At 46.4% G+C, this 21,306-nt stretch overlaps 1 protein-coding gene across 2 annotated transcripts in view; it reads left to right on the top strand.

The window, feature by feature from the left end:
* Positions 1–21,306, top strand: part of ERCC4 (ERCC excision repair 4, endonuclease catalytic subunit) — a 469,013-nt gene that overhangs the window by 154,414 nt on the left and 293,293 nt on the right. For both annotated transcript variants that reach the window (XM_069647829.1, XM_069647830.1), the window contains exons 4-5: positions 3,553–3,760; positions 4,019–4,199. In XM_069647829.1, coding sequence (XP_069503930.1) covers positions 3,553–3,760; positions 4,019–4,199 — 389 coding nt within the window. The remainder of the gene's footprint in view (positions 1–3,552; positions 3,761–4,018; positions 4,200–21,306) is intronic.

Below are 21,306 nucleotides of genomic sequence, written 5' to 3'. Positions count from 1 at the left end.
AAGGCTTACCTACTCTTCGCATGCTCCGGAGGTCTTCGCACTGCATCCCGCATCTGAAAGACAAAAGAAGGTGCGTTTAAAGACATTGGGCAACTTTATTACTCACGTGCCATTACTCCTTCCCACGCCGAATCCAGTGGGTATTCCAGCACCCTTCAGCTTCTCTAAAGCTCCGAACTTGTACCTGCAAGATAAAAGGGACAGTTAGTGCGCATCGTGAAGCAGGCTACAAGCGCTTACTTACGTGCTTCCAGGCGCTTCTATTCCTCACGCGGGTTCGATCCTCAACTCTCAACAGCCCGCCATCCGCCATCGCCAGAACCCTGCAAAACAAGAGATATCATTACAAAAGACTTTTAAGACATTTGAAGTGCCCAGAACTTACCGTTCGTGCAGTTAACGACGGACAGCAGTCCTCTGAGGTCAAGAGGCCTGCACCCTTATCCAGTGAAGAAACTGGTTACGGCACCCTGCCCCGAGGCAGATGGAGAGCTCGGCGTTCACTTACCTAAGGTGAGGGCGTTAACCTTTGGGGTTCTACAGGAGAAGAGAAAGGGAAGAGGAGAGAGGCACCCAATAACCCCAGTTCATTAATCCCATATTTTCTATCTGCAGACATCTTACTCTTCGAGTCAGACATACAGTGCACAGAGGTCCAGCCCAAAGAGCCAACCGTGTGTTACACATCACCTTTGAAGATACGGCATTCACCCAGTCAAGACCGGCGCCTCTGCGGGAATCAGGTGAGCGTTACAGCCAGTGATAAATCCAATGTCTACAGTGTCCTAGCTATTTAAGTCACCTGAGGGTGTAGGAAGTGTCTGTGTGCCATCCCCAATGGGTATCATCTGATTAGAGAAACTAAGAGTGTGATTTGAAGTGTTACATGGTTTGCTCCCCTCTGAAAAAGGCTTAAATAACTGACTGTTAAATAACTTTATAATTGTTTATTCAAGAAATTTTGAGTGTAAGCGTTTACTTGAATAATTGTCTGTGTAAAAGCCCTACTACTCACATTGACCCCTCTTGCGATAAGCCTGGCTGCTCAGCCACACTGCCAACCTGTGTAGTACAGACTTATACCAAAAGTTGGGTTGCTATTGCCAGGAGGACAAGGTTGCTGTAGTGCACCCAAAGGGTACTGCAAGCAATCTTGCCTAACGTGCAACACGGGTGAACTGAGAAGGGCAGACGTCTGGAACTTGAAGACTAAGTTCCAAGTGTAATGTAAGATTTTACTGAGAAGCAATGAATTCTGGAGTTTGCATGCAGAATTTCGAAGACCTCGTGAGACATAACAAAAATGGGAATGAGACTCCAATCTCATTTGTATTGTCCATGCGTCTGAAGCTGAAACAGAAGAAAAATAAGGGAACAAACTGTAGTTCCTGACTATCCGACCACCATATTGAAAGCATCATTTTCTTTAAACTACTGTATTTTGTTTTCTAAATCATAATAGTCTTACGATACGTAAAATATTTTAAAGAAAATCTGTGTTGATGGTGAATAAGGACCTGCGTAACAGTAACACCTGAAAATATGCACGTAAAGGCTCAAATCATACTACAAATTACATTGTGTGGTATTCGAGGATCATGCTCACAGTCTATGTAGAACAAACTTAAAAATAAACCTATCCGAAAGTGACTATTCCTCAGTTGGGTCCTTCAATACTACTGTGTGGTTTACGATAATACACTATATAATGCAGGTGTGTGCACTAGTAGCTTACCATATAAAATTAACTGATTACCAAGGCCTGGGCATGTGTGTTTCAAGGAGGATATGTATTGGACAGTACCAGCAACCAATGTTCTGAAAAAATCAGCCAAGATCTGATGGTATAGTTTAGTAATTCGATTAACGCTTTTCACCATTATCACTCTCAGAAAACCATTGTGATAAGTTCTGTAGTTGTGAAGCTAGACATCTGGTTCGAGGTTTTGTACCCCAGTCCTCCATTATCAGTGATTCTTCTAAGAGTAAGAAGAGACACTGCGTCCACCATGGCCCTTGTAAACTTTCACAAACTTTTTGTCCATGCCTTTGAAGATCCTAGGACGGACATGAACAGATGTGCCTCTGACAATATGTAAAATCCGTGGGAGAATTGGCCTCTTACTTAATGCTGCCTAGCCAAATTGCAGTAGTAACTTGTAGCTCTAGATACATTGTCCATCAAAAAGTGCTTGTTGTTCACAATGCATATTTATTCTCAGATATTTGAAGGACCCTGGAAGCTTGAAGCAAGAGGGTAAGAATCGCCATCTCCCTTGCGTCTACTTTGGCCAATACACCTAAATGGAGCAGGCCTAACTTATTTTTATTAATTCTCAAACCGGAGCTCATTTCATGAATAATAGCATGCCGTCGGCATACATCACGGTTGTATATTGAATTCTGGAAACCACCACCCCTCAATCCTCAAAATGTAATTGCTGCGCAATCGCCAGTGGTTCTATCAATAATCCAAATATAGGGAGTAGAGGGAACTGCCCTGTCATGTTCTTCTTTCCACCCTCCAGCTCTCGGAGATCACTTTACCAGTGTGAATTCAAGCTCACCGTTCAGCGTGTAATAGGCTAACTGTACTCAAGAAGCTAACCGCAAAATGGAGAGATTTTTAACACTAAAAACTGAAAACTTGAAACTCCCACTCCACCAAATCAAAGGCTTTCTTTGCGTTGAGTGAAGCAGTGGGTACCTCTTCCACTGCTTCACCGGACACATGTACCAAATGCCTATGATTTGATAAGGTACTCAGTTCTACCGCAAAGCACGATTGGGCCACCAGAAACCCGTTGTGGATATGATTGTAGTCTTGCGCCAAGAACCTTACTCAAGATCTCAGACTCTACATTAATAACGGTTTATAAGATGAACAAAGAAGCAGGTTCTTTCTTGGTTTAAGTTACACCGTTTTTACATTTTCTCTAATGTATTCAAGCCTTGACCGAGACCGAAGTGCATTGTCTAGTATTTCCTTCTATTTGGGGACGAGTATGTCTTTTGAAAGTGGAATACAATTTAAATGGAAGCTCATTGAGGTCCTGCGCTCTGCCTTTTTGCATTGATTTAATGGAAGTTTTAATTTCCTGCACTGTGATCTTGGAGTCTATTAGTTAACTGGGGCAGCAAATGCACCCCAATGGCCTCTAACATCTGCTCTTTATCTGCTAACTGTGATATAAATGAGGAAAAAACCTCTTAAAAACATAATAGCTTCTTGGACAGTCATTAACTTCTTATTTCTAACTAAATGAGCCAATAAGGCACCAGATTTATCCCCATAATTATGGAGAACATTTTTTGAGGCAGGAATTTGCAAGTGTTGCATAGTTTCTAGTTACTGATACGTTATTTTTGGGTCTCCGCCAATTTAAATGAGTGATCTATAGAAAGTGACAGTATGTTTTCATGTTAGCTAATTATTGCTTTGTGCTGTTTAAGCTGTTAGTGTGGGGATTTTCTGGCATTTGCAGGTATGTATCACTACGTAATCTTTTACAAATGTTTGAAAATGATTACTTCTGTCCTTTCTTTATCTAGATTTCATGCAGCAATAAACTCTTGCTTAGAGAAGCACAAGCCTGAGGTGGTAGAGCTGCACATATCCATGACTCCGGCCATGCTTGCCATCCAAGCCTCAATACTGGACATCATGAATGCATGTTTGAGGGAACTGAAGCGCTACAACCCAGCCCTTGAGGTGGAGGATCTCTCTTTGGAGAATGCAATTGGAAGGTCGTTTGACAAGGTATATCTTCATAATTGTTTTATAATTGTGAGTGCACAGCAAAAACTGATAGCAATGTATTAAGAATAAAACAAGCAATATTAAACAATGATCTTAGATGTTAGCTGGTGTATGAATGCAGCAAAACAATATTCACTTTTGATCCAATTTAGTTTCTGTATGGAACTGCAAGGATGGCCCTTTCCCTACAATTTTGTGTTATGAGAAACTATTATTTACTTTTACAAGTGCCTCTGATTTTCTTCTTGCAACTTTCAGACAATTCGTCACTATTTAGATCCCCTGTGGCATCAGCTCGGAGCGAAGACAAAGTCGTTGGTGCAGGATCTGAAAGTTCTGCGCACTCTGTTACAGTACCTCTCTCAGTATGATGCCGTTACTTTTCTCAACCTTCTGGAATCTCTTAGAGCAAGCGAGAAAGCATTTGGACAAAATTCAGGTATTTCATTGATTCTTTCTAGAATGTTTTTTATTTTTTATGTAGCGGTTTTCAATGTGAAACACCCTTAAGAGTTCTGTGAGGGATTGTAAATGCACTCCAAATTCACTAACAATTGCATTTGAATGGGGAAAAACTATTTATATTTACTCTTTGAACAAAAAGTTAGTTTTATGTTTGTGTGGTAACTGTATGGGATGCAGGAACATTGTTTCTTGCTTGTTGTCTTTTTTATAAAACAATAAGTAGAGGACCAGGTCTGACCTATAGCATTCTGATTGCGAATTGTAGGCCACGCGTGTGTGACTTAACTATTGAAAGAGACTTCCTAGGAAATTAGCAATGGAAGTATTTTGTGCAGTTAAGAAGTATTTATTGACCTCAAGGAAATCTATCAATCGAATGAATTATGCTGATTTTAAATCTGATTTAATTGATTAAACGTTCACCAAATTCATGCCTGTAAAGATTTGCGATTCCTGTAAATCTGACATCATTTTCCTGAAATCCAACCAGCTGAGAGCGAGGCGGACACTATCACCCTTGTCCAACAATCCCGTTGTTGGAGTCGTGTTTAGTTAAGCCTGCCCCAGTCATATGCTTTGATTATGTCACTATGCATTATAAATAAGTGTCCCTGACAAGACTCTAGAGACACTCTTCCTGATTTTCCTGCGCCGGTGTCCTGTTCCTGTTCCATCCATCCAGATTCCAGATCCCAACTACATTGCTGACCCTACTCCAGGGCCCACTGAAAAACCCAAGCAGTGCTGATCCTATTCCCAGCAAGGCCTCAATTCTGAAAACCCACTAATCTCCCATTAAAAAGGGGAAAGCTGTGGTATTCTTTTGGGGCGCATCCTGAACCAGCCTGCCTTGCTGCCCTAATTGCATGCTGCTGCAAACCTGCCATCCAGCTGATCTTTAGTATCCAGTGACCAGAATTTCCATTCCAGTCCAGTGCCATCCGGTGACCAGAACTGCCCAGCTGTTTGCCAGGCGTGCTGCCGTGTAGTGACAAGAACCCTTGACATTCAAAAATCCCAAACTAAAGTGGACTGTAAGTATCATCCCTACCCCATAGAAATCCATAGTCTACTTGTCTTGCCTTTATCCCACTCTGTCATCCTATTCTCATAACGTGTTAAAGCTGTCAGAATCATCCCTGCAACCTTACCCTGGATTCCTAGTGCTAGCACCATCTCTTTAGTCATTTTGCCTTGTGTAATCCTAAACCATTAGTCCTATTTCGAGTGATTGGACTGGTTCCACCAGGGTTAGGCGCTGGGGTGAGAGGGTTGAACTTGCAAATCAAACATGGAGCTTACTGTGTCCCTCTTTGGTGGCCTAGCCTAAATACTCTAGTGTAAAGTTCTTGTCACAAGTGATTTCCTTTCCCTTTTCACAGCTTCATTCTACTCAAAGCGCACCTTTTTATTTCTTGCAAAACTCCTTCAATTTACCAGCTAGAGACTTACTTTCACTTCCATTTGTACCTGTGATATACCTCTATCCCCCAACAAAATAAGCGCACTCCAAATCATTGTATTTCACCCGTTCATATTAAAAACCATTTGGGTAATTTCAGGCGGGAATTGAAAAATGCAAGTGTCCAACGTGTCATTTTGCTGAAATCGGTTTTAAACTTTCCACTCACTTTCGAACTGTATGCTTTTGTTAATCCATTCTTTGTGCTTGTTAGCATTTTTGCATTGTTGCTTTAGTGAGGAATTATATTTGCTTCAAGGTTTTTAACACACATTCATTATTTATTCGTCCATTTCCGAGTGTCATTTCATAACATTGCAAGGGGTTTAAAATCTCTTTATTTTGGGAGGGAAGGTCCGATTTGGATTCTGTTTCCTATTTCCCATTCCTGATTACCTGCTGCTTCTGTTTATCCACTCAAAATTGCTTATTTGTGGGTTGAGGGAACATTGCAGGGGGAGATTCTCACTTGGGTGCTGTCTTTAAATAAATATTGTATTTTACCAACCAGCCTGGTTCATGGTCCATTGTGACCCGGGGTATTTGAAAAGGGGGTGTGATATGAGTGGTGTACCATCTCAATATTGAATCAATATAAACAGATATGCATTTCCGTTGTGCGCTGCATACTAGGCCGAGACCAAGGTGTGTGTTGCCTGATTGAAATCCTTAACAGAACGGTCTCGGCCGGATACTCGTATGCTTTGGACCCGGGTGTTAGGCGTCATAACATCGGGAGCCTTCGAGGCCCCGTTCGGACAAGGCTTTGTGTGATCACCAGTGATGTGCTAGGTCCAGGTTGCAGTCTTTGTCTCCGGCGAAGTTGTCAAAGCCTGTGAAATCCTCAAAGCCCTTGAAGGCGTTGACGTCATTTGCGCCATGCCAGTCGGGTGCACCTGTCGCGTCTTCGTCCACTGTCAAGCCCTCAAAGCTGCCTGCACCATTGTCGATGTCGACACTGTTGGATCTGTCGACGCCTTTGATGCTGTCTAAGCCCAATTTACCGGTGGGGGTCCTTGAAGTTGGGGACCTTCCGAGGAAGGCTCCTTCTAAATCTGTGAAGCCCTTTAGCTGACAAGAGGTTTACTCCTCTTTCAAGGAAGGACTTATTTCAGTCCCTCAAGAACATTTATGAGGACGACGAAAGGTCCGATGAGTATGTTGGCCCTTTTGGTCTTCCGTATGGGACTCCTAATATTCTGGACTGTCTCATTTCTGAAGAGTCGGATGGAGGATTTGTGTCCGTCTTTGCAAGATGCCAGTGGCCTTGACACTTCCCCTGTGATGGAGTTTGGCAAACCGGATCCGTGGGAGCATGCCGACTCCTCTTATCGGAGATTTATGTTGAGGGTTGTGGAATACCTGGGCTGGTCCAGGCCTCCGGTACAGTTTCATCAAGATGATTTTACAGATATTTTGGATCAGGGTCCGTCAACGGACCCGGTGTTGCCATTTCATGTGGCGTTGCAAAAGTGGGTGGCTGCTACTTGGAACGCCCCGGAGACTATTCCGGCGGTGAACAAGTCATTGACGAAGAAATATTGCCCATCCAGTAGCGACCCCGGCTACTTATCCACACACCCCACTCCGGAGAGTTTGGTGGTTCAGGCAGCCGTGGCCACCTCGAAGCAGGCGGTGTACCCTACCATCCCTCATGATACGGACGATAAGCGCATGCATGCATGCATGAATGGATGGATGGATGGATGGGCACGCAAGGTACTTTCTGCTGGGAGTATGGCGTTAAAATCAGCCAACTCCACCTGTGCCTTAGCAAAATGTTCACACACTCTGTGGAATTGCATCTCTTTAGCAGCTGAGCATATTCCCGAAGGGAAAGAGAGGGATGGCTTTCTAGCTATTGTGAAGGATGCCATGTGTGAATCCCTTCAGTCTGGGTTGGACACTGCGGATAGTGTCAGCAGGTCCATGGTTACGAGCACCGTGATGCGCAGGTTTGCGTGGTTGCGGAAGTCGGGGTTTGCACCAGATGTGCAGGCTCGTCTTCTCAACATGCCCTTTGATGGGTCTCATCTGTTTGGCAGCAAGGCTGACGAGAGCCTTGAGAAGTTGCAGAGCTCGGAAGCAGCTGCCAAATCTTTGGGCGCAGCTGTTCGTCAACCTCAGACGGGTGGTTCCTTTCACTACTACTCCTCATTTGGAAGGAAGAGAGGGATGGCCAGCCAAGGGGACAACGTAAGTTTCCTCATGGTGGTGGACGACGAGGTAGAGGTGCCAATGCTGCTCAAGCAGCAGCCTCTTTGCCATCAGGCACCGCCGCAGCTGCTTCAAAACAGCTCTCAGTCCTTGCGTCATCGTTCACTGGTAGGGGGCAGGCTATCTCAGCATCTAGAAGAGTGGCGAGCCAGTGGGCTCTGGATACAATAGCCCACGGCTACTGCCTTCCTTTTCTGCGACAACCTTGTGACAAACCACTGGGGGAGCACTCTTTGAAGATTCCAGATCCGCTCCTTGTGCAGAAGATAATGACCCTGTTGGAGAAAGTAGCTATAGAACCAGTGCCTGTGGCGGAGCGGAACAAGGGTTGGTATTCCATGTACTTTTTGATTTCCAAGAAGGACGGAGGACTGAGACCCATCTTGGACTTAAGATACTTGAACAAATTCCTCATGAAGGACAAGTTCAAGATGGTCACTCTTTCTTAGATCCTTCAGGCCCTCCAGCTTCAGGATTGATTGGTGTCATTGGACCTTCAGGATGCTTACTTTCATGTGCTGATCCATCTCGAGCACATGAAATACCTGAGGTTCGCAGTTAGCTGCTCGCACTATCAGTTTTGGGTCCTGCCAAGCTAATAGTGGTGGGGGCAGCGCATTTCAGGAGAGGGCGGATTCATGTCTAACCCTATCTGGATGATTGGCTGATCGGGGCTCCTTCTCCCAAACAAGCCTTGGATCCTCTCAACGTCACCTGCCACTCTTCACAAACTGGTCTTCTCCCTCAATTTCAAGAAGTCACATACAACACCTTCCCAACAGCTCCAGTACGTCGGGGCTTTGTTGGACATGTTCCTGGGGATGTGCTCACCTCCCAAGGTGAGGGCTCAACACATTTTCCAGATGGTCCACAAATTTCAACATGCCCAGAGTCTTCCGGCTGTTGAATTCTTAAGGTTGCTCGGCCTCATGGCATCCTGCATTTTTCTGGTGCCAGAGGCCCGATTGCGGATGAGATCCCTTCAATGGGCTCTCAGGACAGATTGGTCCCAATTCACCGGCAAGATGTCGGATCTCCTTCGGATTCCACTCTGGGTTTCACAGGATCTTCTGTGGTGGGCCTGCAAAGGAAATCTCATGAAAGGAGATCCTTTTTGGCAACCGTGGCCGGAGGTGACGGCAGTGACGGACGCATCCCTCACAGTGTGGGGGGTGCACGCCAACGATCTACCCATCAGCGGTTGTTGGTCTCCATCGGAGTCCAAGCTACACATCAATCTTTTGAAGCTGATGGCAATCAGGCTAGCACTGAAGGCTTTTCTGCCATCTGTACGGGTGAAGAATGTCCTGCTAATGACAGACAACACGGTGGCCATGCATTACCTCATCAAGAGTGGGAGGTGTAGGGTCGCTTCCACTGTGCAGAGAGGCCATGCAGCTCTGGTTCTGGGCAATCCAAGAGGGAATCTTCCTGCCGGCGGTGCATCTAGCCGGCGAGGAGAACGCAGCTGCGGACGCTTTGAGCAAGCAGAGCGGGGTCTCCCACAAGTGGGAGATAGCTCAGGAAGTCCTTCAGGAGATCTTTGTCCTTTGGGGAACCCCGCAAGTGGATCTGTTTGCGACCGGTGCCAACCGTAAGTGCGAGAGGTACTGCTCAAGGGAATTTCCTCCAAGAGGAGCTCTAAGGGACGAGTTTGTCGTGGATTGGTCCTCCGATCCCTGTAATTCCTGAAGTCCTAAGGAGGCTACGGAGGTTCTGGATGCACATGATAATCATTGCTCCGGACTGGGCCAGGAGAGCGTGGTACCTGGCCCTTCTAGAAGTGTCCATCTGACCTCCAATGCGTCTTTCCCAAAGAGGATCTTCTCTCGCGAGAGGATGGTTGGGGTCCTGCATCCAGAGGTCAAGACATTCAAACTTCACGTATGGTTTCTAAAAGGTTGAGATATAAGGATTGGGACCTCCCAGATAACGTAATGGAGGTGTTGCTCTCGGCCGGGCGGCCTGCAACTAAGTCCCTGTGCCGTTGGCGTAAGTTTTGCGACTGGTGCAGAGGAAAGAAGGTTGATCCTTTTCAGTGCTCTATTCCTGAGGTTTTACTTTCTTTGGCCCACAGGGGTCTTCAAGTGGAAACTAATAAAGGTTACCTGGAAGCGCTTTCTATCTTTATGCGCTCGTCTGACAAATGCTCTTATTTTAAGTTTCCACTGATCACTCCGTTTCTAAAAATGTGTTCACGCCTTCGCGTTTTCAGGTGTCGGTCTGAGACCTTAATTTGGTCTTAAAATTTCTGATGGGTGCTCCGTTTGAACCTTTGCACTCTTGTCCGTTGAGACTGTTAACATTTAAGGCCGTTTTTTTTGTTGCAGTTACATCTGCTCGCAGAGTGAGCAAGTTGCAGGCACTTTCTTCTAAGCCACCCTTTACTCTGTTCCACAAGGACAGTGTTGTATTGCGAGTACGTCCTTCCTTCCTACCCACCCAAAGTTGTTTCAGAATTTCATTTGAGCCAGAAGGTGGTGCTAACTGCCTTCTGTCCTCCTCCACATCCTAGTAAGGAAGAGGAGCGACTCCATAGGTTGGACCTTAGGAGAGCATTAAGCTTTTATCTTTCCAGAATGTCCAGGGTCAGAGTGGACGAACAGCTCTTTGTGAGGTGTACTGGACACAGATTGGGCCAGGCTGTTTCGAAACAGACCTTTGTTTAGGTGGATCATCCTCACTATTTCGGAATGCTACCGATTAACTGGCAAGGACCCTTCTGAGGGTTTACGGGCTCATTCCACCAGGGACATAGCTACGTCGACAGCCCTGCAGAAGGGTGTGCCTGTTAAGAACATTGGTGATGCTGCAACGTGGTTTTCCATCTATACGGCGCTCCCAGCGGTAGCAGACTGGCAGTGCCTGGCCTTTTGTTGGACCCCCGCGGGATAGGCGCCCTCAGGACATAGAAGCATGCTCAGCTTTCCTGGATCCGGGAGAGACATGCCCAATGGGACCCACCCAGTGCAGAGGCCTTGGTCTTCAGCCAATCACTCAGTCGTTTACGCCAACCCTTCAACATGCGTGTCGAGAGTTCACGGCAAAATGCACAATCTTCTTCCTTGTCGTTGAGTACAGGCAGTAAAGGCACTGGGAATGTTTGTTGTCCATGAAAACATTCCGCAAACCAGTGTCGGTGCAAAGCTTGAAAAGAGAGGTGGAATCCTTTTTCTTGTCTGACATGATCCACGCGGTGTAGGCTTGAAGAGTCTTCTGGAAGTCTCCATGAAGAAAGTTGACGTAATCCGCCCTTGAGGGGCGCTGAAGAATCAGAAAAATGGGTCCTCATTAATGGGAAGGATGATCGATGGAGCACAAGGCTTCACTGACTGAAAAATAGAGTCGAACTCTTCCAAAAAGCAAAAAACGCAGTAAAAGCTCAAGAGCTAAACTCCCAACACTTGGACGTGCAGTGAAAATCTGAAGATGGCTGCCAGAGGAGGGGCTTAAGTAGAGGGCAGTCATTGGCTGGGGCAGTATGACCCAGAGCTCAGTGATTGGTTGTTAGGAGAAAGACAGTTCAGAAATAAAACTGATTTTTTTTCTTTACCGAGGATTCCCAGCCTGACGCAGAATATTCATGAGCATGTGAATCCATGCCGGACCCATGTTTGAGAACAATAGTTACAGGCAAGTAATTTGTTCCTTACACTTCGAGTAATTACGGTGCGCTTCAGTTTATCGCGAGACAAATTTCTTCGTCATCTACACCTTAAAGTTGAGTTTTAAAAAATGCCACGACTGCGGATCGAAAATGTCCATTACGGATCCTCAACGTGTCTGCCTGTGGTGTCTGGGCTCTGGGTACCGTACCGACGACTGTGGGTCCTGTTAGGCCATGATAGAGAAAGCTCACAGGGAGCGTCGAGGTAAACTGGCAGTGGGGAGGTTCGCTTCAAAGTCTTCTAAGATGGAGAAAGTCTGGTGAGTCCAGAGATTCTTCTCGGTGCAAAAATCAGAGGTCCCGGCCGAGGAGTCGATCGATGCAATCTTAGTCTTCTTTCTCTAAGAAGGCGAAGAAGAAACGCCATAGGTCTCATCAACCTCAAGTGATTCCTCCGATTCCCAGCCAAAGTGGTATGCATTTCGTTCAGAGATGTTGCAAATTTACGAGAATGCGGCCTCGACCCCCTTGAAAGAAACACAAAAATGCTATGCCCCGGGTGCTCCGAAGTACGACAAAGGGAAGTTGAAGGCTACAACTTCGAAGCCGTGTCGAAGTTCTCGGTCCGACAAGAAGTAATTGAGAGTGTCGACTAGTCCTATTTTGGTTCCGACAAAAAAGCTTGAATCGTTGAAGACCTCAACGACTTTGCCGACTCCGTTGTAGTCAGAGCTGTCGACGTCAAAGTCAACGCTGAGTAAACCGGCGCCTTTTTCGAAGCCTACTTCGACCATGTTTGAAGCCATTGGTTCAGGAAAAGGTTTATAGGCCTGTTCCTAAAAAAAAATGCTACTGTAAGTCTATGTCTGCAATTTATGAGGAGGACCAAACCTTTATTTATTTTTATTTGTTAAGCGCACAAAAACAGCCTGGAAGCATGGTGGCGCTAAAGCATCCATTGGATGAGGGTTCTGCAATTTGGCACCCCCCAATGTGCCAGAAGAACTGATTTCAGAAGAATCAAGACTGAGGGATTTGTATGACAATCTCCAGTCGGCTACTGGCTTGGATACCTCGCCAGAATTGGAACTTGGTAGGCCTAACGCCTCTGAACATACAGACTCATCCTACAGAAAGCTGATGGAAAAGGACATTGAGTTCATGGGATGGAGTAGGCCCACTCCAACATACGAACAAGATGACATGACAGACATTCTGGACCAGGGTCCTCAAAGCCGATTTTACCATTCCAAATGGCCCTGCAGAAGAATGTCTCTGCTAATTGGGAGGCCCTGGAAGCTGCTGCTGCAGTTCACAAAAACTTTGCAAGGAAGTACAGGCCTTCCAGCAGTGACCCGGAATACCTCACCAAGCATCCCACACCTGAAAGCTTGGTAGTTCAGGCAGCTACGTCAACCAGACAATCAGCTTATCCTTCCATTCCCCCCTGACGGGAATGACAAGATGGTAGATGCCTGGGAACGTAAAGTTTTTACTGCAGGCAGTATGGCATTAAAATCTACTAATGTGACTTGCACTCATCCAGATTCACGTTTACCCTGTGGGACTGTTTTGCTATGGTGGCTGAACACATCCCGGAAGGCGAAGAAAGAGACTGCTTCCTGGCGATCATTAAAGATGGTAAAGAGGCAATGAATGAAAGTCTCCAGTCAGGTTTGGATACTGCTTACGGCATCAGCAGATCCATGGCTGTTAGCACAGTATTACGCAGATTTGCATGGTTGAGGATTTGCACCAGACTTGCAGGGAAGACTGCTCAACAAGCCCTTTGACGGCTCAAGGTTGTTTGGCAGCAAGGCGGATGAGTTTGTAGAAGCTGCAGACCTCGACGGCGGCGGCTAAATCCCTTAGCGCCGCCATTCGACAACCTCAACAACCCTATTCAGGCTCATCTTCCTGGAGGGGTAAGTCCTTTCGTTTCGATTACTCAATTGAAAGAGGAAGAGGACGAGCAGGACAAAAGGGGCAAGAGAAGATTCCCTTGTGGTGGACGAGGAAGGGGTGCTAAATCGGCTCGAGCAGCGGCAACCTTACCTTCAGCCACTAATGCAGCCGCCACTAAGCCACTCTGAGCTCTTGACCCACAAGACGCTGGTGTGAGGCAGAATTCTCCAGTATCTGAAGGAATGGTGGGGCATTACTTCAGATGTGTTTATGGTCAATCCATCGAAAAGATGCTTCAAAAAGACAATGCATTGAAAAATATGCATTGAGAATAAATGCATCGAAATTCTAAAAGTACATATCCGTCTAAACTTTTGCATCAGATGGATATGTACTTTTAAATGTAAAAGATACCATTTCGATACTTTCATTTTCTACCTTAAAATGTTACATGGAGCTGTCCAGTACTGACATTTCAGCACTGACCAGCCCCTTGTAACAACGTTTTTTTGTGTAGTGGGGTGGGGCGGGATTCCCCCCCACACCCTAACCCGAATTCTAACCCTTGCCCTTATCCAACCCTAACCCTTGCCCTAATTCTAACCCTTGCACTAACCCCAACCCTAGTTTAGTTTATTATTTATAGAGCGTACCATACCCTGGGGCATCAGGGCGCAACAGACAAGAAAATGCTCAACTTAGTTACAAGTACATAATAAGTAGGAAAGTACAGACATCATCAATGTTGTAATAATCAGATATATACACATGTACACAGGATCAGGTCAAGGAACAGTGAAGTAACCGGGTACCTTTTGTCCTGGATAGTCATGGGGTTATGATATACAGTTGTGTCAGGGGTAGTGCATCTAGGGGTTATGGCAGTTGTAGTAGTTAGATGTCATTAGCTCTCATCCACCCGCTCAGGGTCTGTCTGAAGTTAGCGAAGGGCTGAGGTTCTCTGATGCCTTGGGGGAGAGAGTTCCATAGCTGCGCAGCCTTGACTGGGAAGCCATGACCTCTTATAGTGGAGAGTTTGAAGCGCGGGACATGGAGGCAGTTTGCGTTGGCTGTTCTTGTTCGTCTGGATGAGGTTCTTTTACATAGTCTGTCCATGAGGTAGGGTGGTGCTTTATTGTTGAGGCACTTGTGTGTGAGCGAGGCATTCCTGAGTTGAATTTTATCAAAGGTGGATAGCCATTTGCCTTCTCTTCTTACAGAGGATATATGCTCCTTTCTGTTAATCTTGAGCGCTGCTCTCAGGGCATTGTTTTGGAGGACTTGTATTTTGTGAATGGTTTGTTTTTGCCCCAATGTATAGTCTGTTACAATAATCTAATTTGGATAGTATAAGGGCTCTTGCCAGTGTGATGCAGCTGTCTGTGGAAAGGAATTGCTTACTAGCTCTAAGTTTGCATGTATATGCCGTAGCAGAGGCTAGAGAGTTAACTTGTTTGGCAAAGTTCATGGTGGCGTCTAGGTAGAATCCTAGAGTTTTCACTTCTTTAGCTACTTTTATGTTGTTTCCATCAATAGTGAAGTTGGCATAGTCCAGGCTAAGTTTGGAAATATAGGTTGGGGTGCCTAGGATGATAAGCTCAGTTTTATCATCGTTCAGGCATAGGCAGTGGGTGGCCATCCAGGCCTGAACGATGCTATAGATTCTATTCGCTAGAGCCAGGTCCCTGGCGTAAACTGAAAGCGGGAGGAGGATCTGGGTATCGTCTGCATAGTTAGTGTAGGCGATACCCAGATAACCCTACACCTTATTCTAATCCTTGCCTTAACTCCAACCCTAATTCTAACCCTTGCCCTAATTCTAACACTTGCCCTGACCCTAAAATCCATCGAAATCCTTTGAATTTTATTCAAAGAAAAAGCATTTTGATGGAAATGTTTTTCGTTGGAATAGAATTAGATGGAACTGACTTTGATGGATTTGCACTCGATGAAAAGACCAGATACCCTTCAGATGCCTAGGCACTGGAAACGGTAGCTCAAGGTTACTGCCTTCCTTTTCTAAAAAGGCCTCAGGCTCATCCACCGGGATACAACTCTGTCAACTCCGGATCTGCTCCTTGTGCAGGAGATTATTTTATGTGTTTGAAAATAGTATCTTAATGAAGCAAAGAAAAGGTACGTGGTTACTGGTTCAGAGAGAACAGTGAAAAACATGTCAAAAACAACATTCTGGATAAAGTAACAGGGCACCTTGTATTTCACCTCAATCGTCGTATCAAACCCCCTGCAGTGAAGATTCTGTCCTTGTTCTCTATGATGTTGACCTGTCTTTGCCATTTCTTCTCCCCACACCCCCTTTGGCAAATAACCACCATAGGTAGGGTGGGAGATTTTGCCACCAGGTTAAAGTTAATCCGATATTCAGTTCACATCGTGTGGGTCTCTTGCTTTGGGGCAGCCTGGCTGGTTATTTCATGTCTGGGAAAATGTGTGTTGGAATGTGTGTCTCGGCTGGAGAGGTTGAACGGGCACTACATGTTTGTCATAAGATTCCTGGAAAGGAAGCCACATTGCGTCTATATGGGAGTGGGATTCCAAGAGGGCTGCTGTAAGGCTTCCCATTTTGTCTATTTCTTTAGCTTTACAGAGCCAATTCTTTTTGGTTGGTAGTGAGTTCCCCTTCCATTGTATGGTGATGCATGCCCGAGCTGCGAAGAGCAAATTCCTGGGCATATGTGCCAGCAACGTGTGCTGGTCGTCAATCAACTCAACACCAAATAAGACCAGGTGTAGGGTCATGTCTCGCTGAATGCCGTCTGTCGTGGATCCAGCCCAGGATTTCCTTCCAATAAGTTTGGACTTTGGGACATTCCCACCATTGGTGCCAGTAGGTACCCACTGCTGCACAATCCTGCCTAATCCCTGTGTACATCTTGGCTAATCTGTGTGACGTAAGGAAAAAACTAAATTGCTGCCATTTGACATTTAAAACTGCAGTAACATATGAAAATTGCATGAGCAGTTTACAGTTGTGCATTTTGTACTGGAATGCGATGGTTGAGCTCCAGACCACTCTGTAAACGGCTACCTATCCTTCTGAATTGTCTGCCCAAACCAGGATTTTCTCCCACCAAGCCTGTGTGCGCGGTGCTTGCAAGGGACCCCTTGCTAGCAGAGCGCTGTATAGTCTTGCTATCTTGATGCCTGGTGGGTATTTAAAACATTTTCAAGTGGGGTTAGTTGCTGCTGGGGTTGCTTCTTCCATCTTGGATCTGTCAATGCACTCTTCAGCTGTAAGTACAGCAACTGGTGAATTGCCAGGCCTTGTTGTGCCGACTCCAGTTCGGCCTTAGTAAGGAACACCCCGTCTTTCCACTGTTGCCCTAACCTCACCAGTCCATGCTCATATTGTGGCTGAGACCGAATGGGATCAACTATAAGATCCCTAATAGGGGGTGCCCAAATGCAGTTATGGGGAGATGGCCATGTGGTGACAGTCATATCCGGGTTGTTTTTCCAGAGGGACCACAAAACCGCAAGGATGGAGTGCTCACATATTTTTTTCGGTAGTAATTTATGGGGAACCACAGCCATTCCCCTAATGTTACTGCCGCAAAGTGTCCATTCTCTAGATGGACCCATTGCTTTTCACAGGACTCCGAGATGATCTAATAACAACCTCAATTGTGCCACTTTGTAGTATTTGTAGATCTCTGGGAAACCCACACCTTCTCTCTTTCAGGAAGATCAACATTTTGGATGCAATGCAGGTCTTCTTCCCATAAAAAAAGATCGAAAGGGAGTGCTTAATTTCGACCAGGAACGATTCTGGGAGAGCTACTGATTGTGATTGAAATAAGAAGAGAAAGTTTGGGAGAATATTCATTTTTATCATGGTAAACCGCCCACCCGCCCAGGAAAGTGTCCTTTTTGCCTATTTCTGAATATCTATTTTCACTGCGGCCCACAGTGGGGTGAAGTTCGCGTGGATTAGACCCCCTAATTTTTTCATGATGGTCACCCCCAGGTATCGAATGTAGTTGTGTTTAAGCATTATGCCATAGGTTTTGAGTGAGCTAGCGGGAGGAGGTGCTTCGTCTAATAGAGGGAGGGCCACCATCTTGCTTAGATTAATACGAAAACACAAATGGGCTCCGTATTCGGTGAGTGTTGCCATGGCTGGGATGGACTGGGTTTGGCGAGCCAGGTAAGTGTCATCTGCGAATAACGCTAATTTGGATTCTTTTCCGAACCTGGTAAGACAACCGATTGCACTAGTCTCCTGTATCTTTTGAGCGATTCCATGACCAATGCAAATATCAAGGGAGAGAGTGGGCAACCTTGCCTGGTCCCTCAGTTTAGGGCAAAGGGGGGATTTTTGCTATGCCATGGACTATTACCTTTGCTTTTGCGTTTTGGTATAATGCCTGTGCGCCTTTTATCCAGTGCACCCCTAGGTCTGCCTTCTGTAGCACTGCCATCATGAACGGCCACTCGACCCTGTCAAATGCCTTTTCAGCATCAATTGAGACCAGGGTAGAGTAGTCATCCTGAACGGTCAGCGACGCCATCAGATCTAATGTTTTGCGAATATTATCTGACCCTTGTAGCCCTTTGACGGAACTCACGTGGTCGCTGTGTATGAGTTTTGGCAGAGGCATGCTTAACCTATCAACCAGAACGCTTACATAGATTTTTGCATCGACATTGATCAGGGAGATCGGCCTATAGGAGCTACATTCCTGTCTGTCTCTCCCTTCCTTCGGCAGAACTATTATGCGTGCCTCCGTAAAGGAGTCTGGAGCTGACCCTGTTTCCATTATATGGTGAAAGAGAAGGGTCAAGAAGGGTGAGACGGCCCCACTATAAGCCTTGTAGAAGGCCGGGGTGAAGCAGTCTTGTCCTAGTGCTGAGCCAGGTTTCAGTTTTCAAATGGCTGCGTTAACTTGCTTGAGTCTTATAGGGGCATTTAGGTGGTCCATGTCATGGCTGTTCAGCTTCTTCAGCGTTATGCCACTCAAATATTCTTTTTAGTCTTCACTGTCTGCTTCACTATCTGAGGTATATAGCTGTTCATTAAACTGTGCGAACTGTGCATTGATTTCACTGGGGTCATTGAGTAACTTCCCATTTGAGTTTCAAATTGTATAGACTGCCTTTTCTGCTCTCTGCCCTCTCAATATCACTGCTAATAATGTGTGTGCTTTGTCTCCCTTTTCATAAAACTTTTGTTTCGTATATCTGAGCTGAGTCCGTTCTTTCCCCTTCCATAGGTCTTTTAACTCTTTCCCCAACTCTCCTATGGCCTCTAAATCTCCCATGCGACCCCCCTCGCCTTTGGTTAAGTCTGCCTCCTTTACTCTGATCTCATTTTTTAGGGCTACCTCTCGCTGCATTTGCATCCTTTTCATGAATGTTCCTCGCAATATCAGTATCCCCCTGATTGTGGCTTTCGATACCTCCCAAACTGTTGTCCTAGGGAGCTTGCCCGTGTCATGTCTTTGAAAGAAATTCCTAATCTCAGTGTCGAGTGCGTTTCTGAAGACTTGGTCTTTGTATAGGGTGTCATTACAAATCCATCTGTGGTCTGTTGCTGCGCCTGGACCTAGGTCCAAATCTGATGTTCCGTTGTCGTGATCTGACCATCCCACTAAGTCAATACCTGTGGTGATTATGTTGTGCTCTTGCGTCCCATCTACAAATAATCGATCCAGGTGAATGTGCGGTGTGGGGTGGAATAAAATGTGGATGTTGTGTTCTCCAGGTGTCTTTTTAAATAGTGTTCCTGTATGAGGGTTTTGAGCGACTCCTTTCCTGGCGGCGGTGTGGCTCCCATTCTATAACCCATCCAATCCAACGTGGGATCAAACACTTTGTTAAAGTCCCCACCACAGATTAAAATCCCCGTTTTCCATCTGTTCAGGAAGGCTAAGAGTTCTTTACAGAAGGGGATCTGGTGGCTGAGCGTAGACAGAGCATAACGTGACCGCTTTTGGATCTGATGATCCTATTATCTGCTAAGTACTTCCCCACCAACTTTCCTATGGGCCTGTACAATTTGTAGGCCTAGTGAGGCTCATATAGTATACCCATTCCCCCTTTCTTTGCCGGTCCTGATGCCCACGCTGTTCACCACCAACTGCTTTCCTTTCAATGTTGAATTCCTCTCCTTTGCAGTATTTTGTCTCTTGTATGAACATCATGTCAAGGCCTGATGGGTTAAACCCCCTGGCTAGCATGGATCGCTTCTGGGGAAGAGTTCAAGCCCTTCACATGTCCCAAACCGGACATTCGGTTACCATTATTTTGACCCTTTAATGTGCTTTTACCAATCCGCACCCCAAACCTCCAAACCTGCTTTCCAACCTCTAGGGTCGCTAACTGATTGTCCGCTGCCCACATGCTTTTTGTGAACTTTTCTAGAGAAACCCATCTCACCGTGCCCAAATGTGTGTCCTGGTAAGGTGCCCTGTGTTTCACCTATTCTCTCTCGCCCTTTGCTAGTTTTCCCCCTTGATTTCCCTCCCCCCGAAAAAAGGGGAACCTCAGGGATTCCCTTGTGGTGGGAGACGCCCTAAAGTAAAACATAGGGCCACACAACGGGGAACTCCTTGGAACCTGCAACAGGGTTAACTACTAAATAACAAACTCTTTGCTGGCAAATATAACTCAGTCCGCCGTTAAGTGCTCCGGTCGGTAAGTGTGGGCGTGATGCCTTCTGCAGGCGGGGCATGCCCGGTCCATTCTGAGAGGCGAAATACTGAGGTGGCTTTGAGTGCTGAGGAGCAAAGGTTATGTGACGATCATCCAGGCCGGGCTTGCTAGTTTGCTTGCCGCAGCCGACGCTCCAGTCTCTTTTGGTCAAGGCGTGTTTAGTCGCTTGGATTTTCTGGTCCCCTTGGCGCGGCCTCTTCTGGATCAGGGGCCTTCTGGTTTCATAGTTTCGGAGGAGGATGGGAATTCCTCCATTCCTGCATTTTGTCCCAGCAGTCGGGCCTTGCAGCACGCTGTTGGCCTCCTCGGCGGTGACGACCCAATATTCTTTGTTGCAGTGTTCGAATGACAGTGTGAAGGGGAACCCCCATCTGTAACAAATTCTTTGCTCTTGCAGACAGGTGGATAGCGGGCGTCAAGCTCTCCTTTTGGCCAGTGTGGCCGCCGATAGGTCTTGGAAGATTTTTACTTGTGAGCCCTCAAAGTCTATGTGGTCTCTCTCTCTCTCTCGCCCGTTGCACAACATTTTGTATCTGTAGTGGTGACACTTCGCCAGGACTGATCTGGGGCTACCTGGGGGCCCTCCAGCTCGATGCACCCTGTCAAACCTCAATTCCGGTGTTAGGGGGGAGTAGAACAGAGAGCCCATTAGTTATTTCACCTCTCTCTCTAAGCTTAGCAGTGTTTCGTTTGGCATCTCTTTGAGGCCTTGGATGTGAATGTTGGACCTCCTCTTGCAGTTTTCATGGTTGTCCACTTTAGCGGCTAGGTCCAGGTTTCTGTGCTCCAGGTCCTGAAAGCGCCCTTCTGCTCATCTCCAGCAGGTCAGTGGATTGCCGATAGTTCTCCGGAGCCTCCATTTTGCCCTTCTTTGTCAACTCTGATTTGCAGGGCCATTACTGTTGTCGCCACACTGCTTTTAATGCATTGGATCTCCTCCAGGAGCAGGCGAATATCTGCTTTTTTGGCTGCGTCTTGATCTCCCCCTGGGATGGTTGGCGAGTCTGGGGGTGGAGGGGCTTCCATTTCCGGGCTGGAGCGACAGAACTCCTGCAGTTTGAGTACGACTGCAGGGTCTAGGTCGGTTGGCATCCAGGCACAGCGCTTGGTGGATCTTGATTTGTACTGGAGCTCAGTTCTCTTTGCTCTTGTGCGCAGTTGGGAGGGGCAATTGCAAGGCTGTACTGCTGTGAGGCCTTTGACTCTGCCCCCAGT

The sequence above is a fragment of the Ambystoma mexicanum genome, chromosome 2q (genome assembly GCF_040938575.1).
Source record: "Ambystoma mexicanum isolate Mex_15411 chromosome 2q, UKY_AmexF1_1, whole genome shotgun sequence".
Taxonomy (NCBI): domain Eukaryota; kingdom Metazoa; phylum Chordata; class Amphibia; order Caudata; family Ambystomatidae; genus Ambystoma; species Ambystoma mexicanum.
Note: the sequence above shows the minus strand (reverse complement) of the source record. Positions and strands in the feature narration are given on the sequence as shown.